Here is a 12,686-nt window from a genome sequence, read left to right as displayed (position 1 = left end):
AAAACAGAACATGTGTATGTTCTCAACCAACAAGATGAAGAATTGTGAAACAAGCCATGCAAGGACTTTGAAGAAAGTGCAATTTGACAGAGTGATTACAATTTCATACTAACCACATTCATTAGGACGAGAAAAAAATCAAAATGAATACAACTCAGGTAGTTAAATGCAAACTTGAGAGTTTGAAATTGGATCTTGATCAAACATAAGGAAAAGTTTCAGCTGTATGGGGAGTAGCCAATAAGTGGTTAAGGTCTATCCTATTCTTAATTTTTAGATTAGTATCCAATTTGGTGACAAATTTTCCAATATATATAAAAATCATCACAGATACCAGTCTTCAGCTGATTCAATGCACTGCATGTGATATTAAGAAACTGAAGTCTGGATCCTGCTAAGGCTGTGGGTCCTGACAACACTCTCAGAATAGTACTGAAGATGTGTGCTTCATAACTTGCCACTCTCCGAGCCAAGCTGTTCCAGTAGAGCAACAACATTGGTAATAAGATTGCAGGCAGAGGAGCCCAGATGGCTGTCGTCCATATTGTGGCTGGTATACACTGCTGCCAATACAGATCAGTTCAAAGTGAGTGAGGTGCCAATCAAACAGACCATAACTAGATAGTGTCAACTTCTTGAGTGCTGTTGGAGATAAGCCCACGCAGACAAGTGGAAAATATTCCAACGCACATCTGACTTGCACCTTGCAGTGGTGGATAGGCACTTGGGAGTCAGGAGGTGTGTCACTCACTTCAGATTCTTAACCTCTGACCTGCTGTTTTAGTCACAGTATTTTTATGCTGGTTGTTCATTTTCTGGACAATGGTAACCCCTAGAATGTTGATAGCATTACGTAAGTTATGGTAATGCTATAGAATGTCAAGGAGAGAATATTAGATTCTCTCTTGTTGAAGATGGTCATTTCACTCGTTACTTTCTGTTCAGGCTCTTTCTTTGCTTTTGATTTATGAGACTTTTAGACCAATTTGCCAAAGATTACAATCTGGAGGTTCCTTAACGACTATAAATATCCTTTGTGGATATTATGGATTTTGAATTAACTATCATCCTGAAATTGAGTCAATTGTATATCCTAAGCCATGTAAACAGATTCTTCATCAGGACATTGGCTCTAATCTTTTCACTGCACATTTTCTCTACAGAGCTCTTAAACCACCCAGTTCATTTATTTCACAGTTTTCACGTGAAGGTTACTTTCACTTCCTATTGACTGTTCGTTTTGAATATTTTGACTTTTGCTTCCAGTTCAATTAGTGGTTCAAATGAACAAATCACTTCTCACTGCATAACATTTACTATCATACTAAGATGAGAATCCCTTCCCACACTTTCAAAAATCACACATGCTTACAACCACCAATTACATGCCACAATATTTTCTGTCTTTGCCAAATAATAAGGAAATAAGGAGAAATGTCTTCAGCCAGAGAGTGGTGAATTTACAGAATTTACGGCCATAGAAGGCTGTGGAGGCCAGGTCATTGAGTACATTGAAGACGGAGATAGATAGGTTTTTGAGTATCAAGAGGATCAAGGGTTACAGGGAGAAAGCGGGAGAATGGGGTTGAGTAACTTATCAGCCATGATTGAATGGTGGAGTGGACTCGATTGGTTGAATTCTGTTCCTATGTCTTATGGTCTTATAATGACTCTCAATATGAAGGACGGAAAGGAGAAGATGTATTTTTACTTAAGCACTTTCTAATTTGTTTCCAAAGTTCCTTCGTTAGCTTCAAATATAAAGAATTAATTTAAGGTGTGATGCCCATTATGATAAAGGGAAGCACTGGAGACACTTTACGACAGGCAAGACTCGAGATGAAAAGAATGAGCAAGTTATGGTATGGGCCATTGTGTTCAGGTCAAATTCCACATATTACACAAAGATCAAATAGAACACAAATTCATGTACTTTGTTTAGGACCGGAGGTCATTCTGTGTCATTAGTGCTGAAAATAAAGCTATATTCTTGTGCATACCAAGCCTAAAGTACATTGAAAGCATATATTGCAGAGGGAACAACTACCAATCAGATGTTAAATATTTTGCCAAGTAGAAACAATAATCAGGTAAAGGCAAAATATAGCATATATTGAAATCTGAAATAAAAACAGAAATGCTGGAGAAACTCAACAGGTCATAGAGTCATAGAGATGAACAGCATGGAAACAGACCCTTCCATGCCGACCAGATATCCCAACCCAATCTAGTCCCACCAGTCATCACCCGACCCATAACCCTCCAAACCCTTCCTATTCATATACCCATCCAGATGCCAATTGTACCAGCCTCCACCACTTCCTCTGGCAGCTCATTCCATACACGTACCACCCTCTGCGTGAAAAAGGTGCCCCTTAGGTCTCTTTTATATCTTTCCCCTCTCGCCCTAAACCTATGCCCTCTAGTTCTGGACTCCCCCGATCCCAGGGAAAAGACTTTGTCTATTTATCTTATCCATGCCCCTCATGATTTTATAAAGCTCTATAACGTCACCCCTCAGCCTCCAATGATCCTGGCACTATCTGTAGAGAAAGGTATGCGCGCTGAACTGGAAGGTGCATTTTCAGTTGTTTCATCACCATTATAGGTAACATCTTCAGTGAGTCTCTGGCAAAGCATTGTTGATGATTCCTGCTTTCTATTTATATGCTTGGGTTTCGTTGGGTTGGTGATGTCACTTCCTGTTCTTTTTCTCAGGGGGTGGTAAATGGGATCCAAGTCAATGTGTTTGTTGATAGAGTTCCGGTTCAAATACCATGCTTCTAGGAATTCTCGTGCGTGTCTCTGTTTGGCTTGTCCATCCTAGGATGTCCTTACATATGGATGAGGAAGGACACCACTTCGACTGGGACAAGACACCTATCCTAGGATAAGCTTAAAAGGCATCTGGATGGGTATATGAATAGGAAGGGTTTAGAGAGATATGGGTCAAGTGCTGGCAAATAGGACTACATTAATTTAGGATATTTGGTCTGCAAGGACCAATTGGACCGAAGGATTTGTTTCCATGCTGTACAACTATATGACTCTATGACTCGTAAGAGAATGAGTCCTGAAAAATGACTGGAAAGTTTCGAGGTCTTCATCATGGATGGGATAAACCATGACTTTATTGAATTATCTATGAGACTAAACTGTTCAGAAATGTAAATGCAGAATATTATGGTAAATTGAGACTTTACAAAGGGACAAGGAGCACAGATTGAAATTAGATAAAGAAAAGTTTTGGACTGACATTAGAAATTTCTTCATTTAAGCTAATGGAGGTGAAAATTCTATATTTAAGAAACAGATCCATATCCCCTTGTGAAGCAAAGAGGTTTACTTTCTGAAACGAGGATCCATGATGAGCTAAATAGAGTACCACTTCACCTGATCTATATGGACTTCAGTAAGGTGTTCAACACGATTCACCATGGGAGACTGATTAGCAAGGTTAGATCTCATGGAATACAGGGAGAACTAGCCATTTGGATACAGAACTGGCTCAAAGGTAGAAGACAGAGGGTGGTGGTGGTGTTGGAGGGTTGTTTTTCAGACTGGAGGCCTGTGACCGGTGGAGTGCCACAAGGATCAGTGCTGGGTCCTCTACTTTTTGTCATTTACATAAATGATTTAGATGCGAGCATAAAAGGTACAGTTAGTAAGTTTGCAGATGACACCAAAATTGGAGGTGTAGTGTACAGCGAAGAGGGTTACCTCAGATTACAACAGGAACTGGACCAGATAGGCCAATGGGCTGAGAAGTGGCAGATGGAGTTTAATTCAGATAAATGCAATAATGCTGCATTTTGGGAAAGCAGATCTTAGCAGGACTAATACACTTAATGGTAAGGTCCTAGGGAGTGTTGCTGAACAAAGAGACCTTGGAATGCAGGTTCACAGATCCTTGAAAGTGGAGTCACAGTAGATAGGATAGTGAAGAAGGCATTTGGTATGCTTTCCTTTATTGGTCAGAGTATTGAGTACAGGAGTTGGGAGGTCATGTTGTGGCTGTACAGGACATTGGTTAGGCCACTGTTGGAATATTGCATGCAATTCATGTCTCCTTCCTATTGGAAAGATGTTGTGAAACTTGAAAGGGTTTAGAAAAGATTTACAAGGATGTTGCCAGGGTTGGAGGATTTGAGCTATAGGGAGAGGCTGAACAGGCTAGGGCTGTTTTCCCTGGAGCGTCAGAGGCTGAGGGGTGACCTTATAGAGGTTTATAAAATCATGAGGGGCATGGAGAGGGTAAATAGATAGTCTTTTCCCTGGGGTCGGAGAGTCCAGAATTAGAGGGCATAGATTTAGGGTGAGAGGGGAAAGATATAAAAGGACCTAAGGGGCAACGTTTTTATACAGAGTGATACATGTATGAAATGAGCTACCAGAAGAAGTGGTGGAGGCTGGTACAATTGCAACATTTAAAAGGCATTTGGATGGGTGTTTGAATAGGAAGGGTTTGGAGGGATATGAGTCGGATGCTGGCAGGTGGGACTAGATTGGGTTGGGATATCTGGTCAGCATGGACGGGTTGGACCAAGGGTCTGTTTCCATGCTGTATATCTCTATGACTCTGAACATATCTGGGGAGTTTGAGGTGAGGAGATAACGAGCAAACATCTTGTGTTCTAACTTGTAGTTTCCAAGCTACAGAGTCATACCTTTTAACGTTTTTTTTAATCACTTTAAACACGATCAATAAGTGAGAGTTAATACATCATTTGTGAAAGGAATAATAATTAACTCATTCACTAGTATTGGTAGCTAGGCAGTGGCAAACTGAGCTACACACATCAGAAAAACCATAAGACCCAGAAATAAAACTGGGCCATTAGGGCCTCAGAGTCTGCTCTGTCATTCAATTAACTCCACTTTCCTGATTTTTCCCCATAATCCCTGGGGTGCATTGGTGGCTCAGTGGGTTAGCACTGTTACCTCACAGTGCCAGGGACCCGGGTTTGATTCCATCTCGGGTGTCTGTCTGTATGGAGTTTGCGCAGTCTCCCCGTGTCTGCATGGGTTTCCTCCCACAATCCAAAGATGTGCAGGTCAGGTGAATTGGCCATCCTAAATTGCCCGTAGTGTTAGGTGCATTAGTCAGGGGTAAAATGTAGGGGAACGGGTCTGGGTGGGTTACTCTTCGGAGGGTCAGTGTGGACTTGTTGGGCCTAATGGCCTGTTTCCATATTGTAGGGAATCTAATCTAATCCTTGATTTATTGATTAGTCTGTTTGATCTAAACCTTGAATATGCTTAACCAGCCTCAATGGCCCTTTGAGGTAAAATGTTCCACAGATTCACTAACCTCAAAGTGAAGAAATCCCTCCTTATTACTGCCTTAACTAGTTAATTTCTTTCTGAGATGACATCCTCTGGTCTTAGACGGAAACAAGTGGAAACAACCTCTCCACATCTGTCAAGTTCCCCAAGAACTGGCTGCCTTGCATTCCTCTGAACACCAAAGAGTACAAGCTCTAACCACTCAACCTTTCCTCATGTGAAAATTGCTCCATGTCCAGGCTCAACCTAGTGAATGAACCTTCTTTGGATTGCCTTCAATGTCAGTATATTGTTCTTCAGATAAGGGGCCCCAAACAGTCCATGTATTACAGCTGTGGTCTGACTAGTGCTACACATAGTTTTAGCAAGACCTCTTTATTTTTATACATTGAAATAAAAGCCAGCATTACATTTGCCTCCCCGACTACCTGAACTCTGATGACAGCTTTTTATGATTTATGCATGAGGACCTCCAAATCCCTTTGTGCTGCAGATTTCTCTATTCTTCCTCTCAAAGTGTAAAACCTCAAATGCTCCCAATCTATTTAAAAATTATGCAGCCCCTCTTTTCCTGTCAAAGTGCATAACATCATTTATATTCCATCTACCAAGTTTTTGTGCAATCACTTAGCCATATTCCTCTGTCGAGCATTTGTGTCTTCCTCATCTCTTTGTGACTTCCCACCTATTTTTGTGCGATCCATAAACTTGGTTACAATACATTCACTTCCCTCATTCAACTCATTAATTTATATTGTAAATGACTGTGGCCCCAGCACTGATCCCTATGACATTCCACGCGTTACAGTCCCTTTTTCACAGTCTTCTGTCTTCTACTTGTTAACCATTCCTCCAGCCATGCAAATATATTACCTCCAATACGATCTTATTAAGCAGCCTGAAGTACAGTGGCTTATCAAACACCTTTTAGAAATCCTTTTAGAAATATTATATGTACTGGTTCCCCACTTCTATCCTTACCTCCAAAAATTGTAATGAATTTATTAGCCTTCATGAAGCTATCCTGAGTCCATTTGATTTTATTGTATACTATTAAATGTTCTGCTATTAGACTCTTTATGAGAGACTCTAACCTTTTCCCAGACTTCAAGATAACTGGCCTATTACCTGACTTTGTCCCTCTCCCTTTGTAAAAAGTGCGTTACAGTAGCATTTTTCCAATCCTCTGTGTCTTTTTTCAGAATCGAAGAATTTCTGGAAGATTACAACCAGTGCATCCACTATCTCTGTAGCTACTCCCTCTAATATGGCTAGGATGCACCCCATTAGATTCAGGATTTCTGGCACCATTAGGTTCTCTCATACATTTTCCCTCTTGATATTTAACACACATATGGCCTCTCCCATTTTACGCCTTAATTATTTAGTTTTTTTTGGGAATGCTGTTAGTCTGTCCTACAATGAAGACTGATGCAAAGTGTTTATTCATCTCCTCTGCCATTCCCTGATTCCCCATTATTATTTCCTAACCTCATTCTCTTGGAGGTCTAATTCCTTCTATATACTTAAAGAAGCTCATACTGCCTTTTTTTTGCATTATTTGCTCATTTAATCTCAAATTTTCTTTCTCAGTTTTTAACATGATCTCAATTTTCTGGCCTACTACTAACCTTTGCCACATTGTATAATATTTTCCTTTCAATTTGATATTAAAGTCTCCAGGTTTGAAGCCTCTCTAATTAAGAGGCAATATATTCATGTTAAATGGTCTTGTTTAAAGAAAAGGAATGGCTAATGGATTTTCTTACTGATCTTTCCAGATCATTTCAGGTTTAGAAATCCTGATGATGAACAAATGTTACACTTTGGCCTGACTGGAATTAATCGGGTGTTCATCTCATCCATGTATTATAAAGTTAAGAATGAAACTCTTCACTCCCTCACGATAGGAACCTTCACTTAGACCATAAGACATAGGAGTGGAAGTAAGGCCATTCGGCCCATCGAGTCCACTCCGCCATTCAATCATGGCTGATGCGCATTTCAGCTCCACTTACCAGCGTTCTCCCCGTAGCCCTTAATTCCTCTAGACAACAAGAATCTATCAATCTCAGCCTTGAAGACATTTAGCGTCCCGGCTTCCACTGCACTCCGTGGCAATGAATTCCACAGGCCCACCACTCTCTGTCTGAAGAAATGTCTCCGCATTTCTGTTCTGAAATGACCCCCTCTAATTCTAAGGCTGTGTCCACGGGTCCTAGTCTCCTCGTCTAACGGAAACAATTTCCTAGCATCCACCTTTTCCAAGCCATGTATTATTTTGTACGTCTCTATTAAGTCTCCCCTTAATCTTCTAAACTCCAACGAATACAATCCCAGTATCCTCAGCTGTTCCTCATATGCTAGACCTGTCATTCCAGGGATCATCCGTGTGAATCTCTGCTGGACACGTTCCAGTGCCAGTATGTCCTTCCTGAGGTGTGGGGACCAAAACTGGACACAGTACTCGAAATGGGGCCTAACCAGAGCTTTATAAAGTCTTAGTAGTACATCTTTGCTTTTATATTCCAACCCTCTTGAGATAAGAGACAACATTGCATTCTCACCTTCAAAGAGGTGAGAATTTTCTTTTTTTTTGAGAATTGCCTGTCACCAGCAACATGACCTTATTTGAGTGAATCAGCTTTTTTAACTTGCTTTCAAAGGGAATTGCAAACTGGATCCCAAATTGGCCCGTGAAAAGGAGGCAAAGGGCGATGGTGATTGGAAGCCTGTGACCAGTGGTGTACCACAGGATCAGTGCTGGGACCTTTGCTGTTTGTTATGTACATTAACAACTTGGATATGAATGTAGAAGGTATAATTAGTAAGTTTGCAGATGACACAAAACTTAGCGCTGATAGTGAGGAGGATGGCCTGAGGCTACAGTATGATAGAGATCGGCTGGTAAATTGAGCACAGCAATGGCAAATGGAACTTTATCCCAATCAGTGTGAGGTGATGCATTTTTGGAGGTCAAATAAGGGAAGGATTTACCTAATGCATGGCAGAATCCTAGAGCATACTGAGGAACAAAGGGACCTTGGTGTATAAGTCCATATCTCCCTCAAGGTGTCAGCACAGGTAAATAGAGAAGGTGACATATGGGACGCTTGCCTTCATTCAGTGGCATGTAGAATACAGGAGCAAGGAAGTCTTATTACGGCTTTATAAAACATTGGTTAGGCCACAGATGAAATACTGCAGAATACTGTTTTGGATGGACTTCATTCATTGGCACACTCTGAGAAGGGCCTGATTGTACTGGAGAGGGTGTAGAAGATATTCACCAGGATGTTGCCTGGGATGGAAAGTCTCAGTTTATGAGGAAAGACTGGGTTTATTTTCCTTGGAGCAGAGGAGGCAGGAGAGGGATTGAGGTATACTAAATTATGACAGGCATAGATAGAGCAGAGTAGGAGAATCTTTTCCCATGGCAGACCTGTCTAAGACATGAGTTTAAAATGAGGAGTCAATGGTTTAGAGGCGGTCAGAGAAAATGTTTATTCACCCCAAGGGCGGCAGAAATATGAAATGTGCTGCCTGAGAGGGTGGTGGTGGCAAGTACTCTTACAATATTTAGGAAGGAACTGGGGGAGCACTGAAATGCCAGAACAGAACAGGCTATGGACCAATTATATGTAAATGGAATTAGTGTAGTTTGGTGGTTGTTGATTGGCACAGACACAATGGGCAGAAGGGCGTCTTTCTCTGCTAAACAACTCTATGACTCCAAAATGCCGTAGTTGACATGCTGTGACCTTGATGGGTCTCATAAACACCACTAGTGGGAACTTCTGATTACAGCACAATTAAAGGGTGATGTCTCAGATTATCAGAAATGTTGCAAAATAAGTACACCGAATTTCCTAAGCAATAACTACAAGGCCCCACTACAGACAATGTGTGGGAACATCTTTGCATTATTGGAAGACATTTTTATGAAAACAAAATGCAGAGCAATTTACAAATAAGCAGGTTGGAATGGAGGAACAGGAACATGCCATTCAGCTCCTGAAGCATTCTTCATGCTTCCAAACGAGCTCCAAAACATAAATACTTTCCAGATTTAGGTAAATGAGCATCTCTAAGCTGCATTCTGTTCAAAGTTTGATTTGTGGAGGAAATGTGCACCAAATTGAGTAATATTGATGGATTCATTCTTGAGCAAAATCTAACTAGCAAATCTCTGAGCAAAACATTGGACTGGTTATGTACGTTGATCTCAAACTGAAATTATGCTTGTAAAGAATGAAAAAAAAAAGTGGAAACTTCAGTGTTATATGTTTTTTTGGTAAATGCTGAGTATGTTTAATGCCCATATGCAGATTAATTGTTCATTTGTTTAGATATTCTGCTCTGCATCAAACAAGGTACTGGATCTGATATTTCTTTGGAACCTGAGACTGACAGGGAGATTTTTTAAGATACACTTATGAATCTGATAATTGAGAGAAACAGAGGGAGAATAAAAGATGTCACAGCTACCAGCCACAAGATGCTATTTTGCCTCAGACAGAATAGGAGAAAGGCAATTAATGCAGAGGCTGAGGACACTACAATGAAGCTTCTTGACAGGGGAATGCCATTTTCAGAGAAAAGACAGAAGCATTCAGGAGCAAAGACTATGCTCCCAAAGGTTACATAAGATATGCATCGTTCTTCAACTTGGAGTTCTGAAAAACAAATTTAGTAATTTGTGGATTTCTTGGTTTGCAGATTCTGATGCATTGTAATTAGTTCCTGCTCCCAGCAAATACACTTGTAAACAAGAAAAATATTCTTGCAGGTCACTGAAACAGACATTTGACTGAAAATATCAATAAGATTATTGCTCTAAATTGATGCTAAATGATAGAAAGAATGATGCATAAGTGTTGGCTCGGACTGACCGAATAAAGTTGTAAACATGATAAACTGTGCAATTCTAGGCTGAAAAGAGTTTAACATGAGTAAACTGCTCAAGCTATTCAATTAACACATGCATAAGTACAAACTGCTTTTGCACTGTCAAATTCTATTTGCAATCAATTCTGCTATAAAGTTGATTTCTTTAACTCAAATTAACTTGAACACAACTGAAGTATTTAGACCTTTATTTGTAGAATGCGAACTTTCCTTACCTGTATTGGCTATAATGCAATTCCAGTCCAATTAGTTTAAATGGCGCGGCTATTGCTTGATTTCCTTACAACGCGAGATCACACAAGAGTGAACTATCACATTATATCTGAACCAAGTGTACTTAAAGGGGCACAGCTGCTATACCAGACTGTGTTTTTCCAGGCTCAAGTCAATGAACTGCCATTAAAAGCCTCTGCCATTTTAATTTGACGACAACAGGCTACTCCATGTGAATTTTTACATGTGTGATTTAGGCATAGCAGCACCAACATTGAAATATAATCCTCTCACTTACTTCTGTTTAAAAGAAAAGAACAACATATTTTGCTGACCTGAACAGTGATATGAAAAATCATTCATTCATACAAACAAAATCAGAACAATACAGCTCCTTCAACAAAGATTATCACTAACAGGCATTCACCTAAGTGGAGTTGACAGGATTTTAATAATGACATACAATTGACGTTTAGTGCATAATACGATACAGTACAGCAACATATTGAGGAATTGACAGAATATTGTAAATTTCAAGATTTTACCTTCAATAGTTCAAAATCATTGTACTATCTGAGAAAATGCCATTCTTTTCCGTAAACAAACTTAATGATTACTTACCTTTGTTAAACCTTTCCAGTTTAGCTTTGGCCAGCAGATAGTGATGGAAAGCTAGATCAGGTGTCCTAATGTGATTTGATGAGTCATGACACACTAAGGTTTATTTGACTGAACCCATGTTCAGGGAGCAGCCTGAGTTTTTGTACGTCATAAACTGACATGCCATTTCTCAATTCACTGTCTGAATACTTCTACTCCAACACCATGCCAAGACCTCATGTAAGTACTTGAATATCCATGTGAATTTCTGTTAAAATCCCAGTTTAATCACTCAGCTCATTGTAATAAAGTAAGGGAGTTTTCTTTTGTTCATTCAGGAGATGTGACCATCCTGACAAAGCCTGAATGCCTTGTTACCCTGAACTGCCCTTGAGAAGGTTCTGAAAATGCTAAGGCTGAAAAAAACACTGAAAATTAAGCATGATTCGCTTAACCTTTTTTCATCATGGAGGATTTTGATTTTGCATTAATTGCAATATTGTAAGAGTTCAACGTCTTTGGAATTAAAATATAGCAAAGGATATCCCTTGAACTCATGGTCAGATAATCAGCTTCACCGCCCAATAGCAGTGAATGAGAAATTACAATTTATGAACACGTCTAATCCAGGCATTCTAAACCAACATTCACAATCACCTTTAATCAAAGAGATACGGGTAAGATTGGATGTATAACAAAGATAGCCAGCTGTGTGCATCAACCTCCTAGAGGCTGAATATTAGGTGGCTCTTTCACATGAAAGGAAAATTCCTCCTTGCTTCAAAAGGACTTCAATGTCCCATTACAGCAAGTTGAAATGTAAGCATAGCCCCAGTACCTTATGCCTGGCAGAACTGTGTGCCAGATGAATAATCTTTGCAAGAGCTAATCACAAACACCTAATCAATTTTAGAAGTACTTCACTGCCTGAAAGCTAGGGAAATTTTTAAAGAAACCTACATGAGTCAAACCTTTAATCTTACTTGCTAAATAAAGCGAAAGCTTTTGAGCTAACTGTAGTGTGTTGGTTGTGGAGTGCTACAAGAGTCTGACTGGAGAGTGTTACACTCACTCTGTCGACGATGCGGCTGGACAGGACCTGTGTTGCCATGGAACGTGCCCTGCAAGGGAGAGGAGGATGGAGCAGAGAGCTCAGTCTGTGCAGGAGAAAAGAGGGAGAAGGGAAGAAGGTAAAAACAAACAAAAAAGAAACAAACACACATTATGTCAGAAATAGCTGAAGTAACTGGACAGAATCAGACACAGTGAGAAAGGATCTGGGACTCCAAGCATTAGTCAAGCTGTTTGCAAACTCTGAATTTCTAGACGATCAGTTTTGATTGCTGACACACAAACATGCTGTGAAAAGATTCAGTGATAGCATTTGTTCTTCTACAGTTATCAAATATTAACCTAGTTCGGAAGGTAACATGGAAAGGAGAAATGCCAATAATCTCCCTTTACCCACACAAATACACCTGCTCAGGGTTGAACAGTTGCCTGACAATTTTGCTCATGAGCACAATATTCAAAAAGCTTTGTGAAATAATATAGTAAAAACAAGTAGTTATGAATTTTGAGGATTATCTCAGAATAAGTTCAATTCAGGAAAGATATTTAACCTCATTCCCCCAAATCCCAAGCCCAATGCATCCCCATTTCAGCATCTTCATCTTTTT

The 12,686-nt window shown here is 39.9% G+C and overlaps 1 protein-coding gene across 4 annotated transcripts in view; it reads right to left on the bottom strand.

The window, feature by feature from the left end:
- The window catches only part of ccser2a (coiled-coil serine-rich protein 2a), a 616,376-nt gene that overhangs the window by 43,690 nt on the left and 560,000 nt on the right, over nt 1-12,686 (bottom strand). For 2 of the 4 annotated variants that reach the window (XM_072583585.1, XM_072583586.1), the window contains exon 11: nt 12,080-12,164. The exons of the other annotated variants lie outside the window; for them this stretch is intronic. In XM_072583585.1, the coding sequence (XP_072439686.1) occupies nt 12,080-12,164 (85 nt within the window). The remainder of the gene's footprint in view (nt 1-12,079; nt 12,165-12,686) is intronic. 4 annotated transcript variants of the gene reach the window in all.

This window comes from Chiloscyllium punctatum, chromosome 13 (assembly GCF_047496795.1).
Source record: "Chiloscyllium punctatum isolate Juve2018m chromosome 13, sChiPun1.3, whole genome shotgun sequence".
In the NCBI taxonomy this organism is placed as follows: Eukaryota; Metazoa; Chordata; class Chondrichthyes; order Orectolobiformes; family Hemiscylliidae; genus Chiloscyllium; species Chiloscyllium punctatum.
Note: the sequence above shows the minus strand (reverse complement) of the source record. Positions and strands in the feature narration are given on the sequence as shown.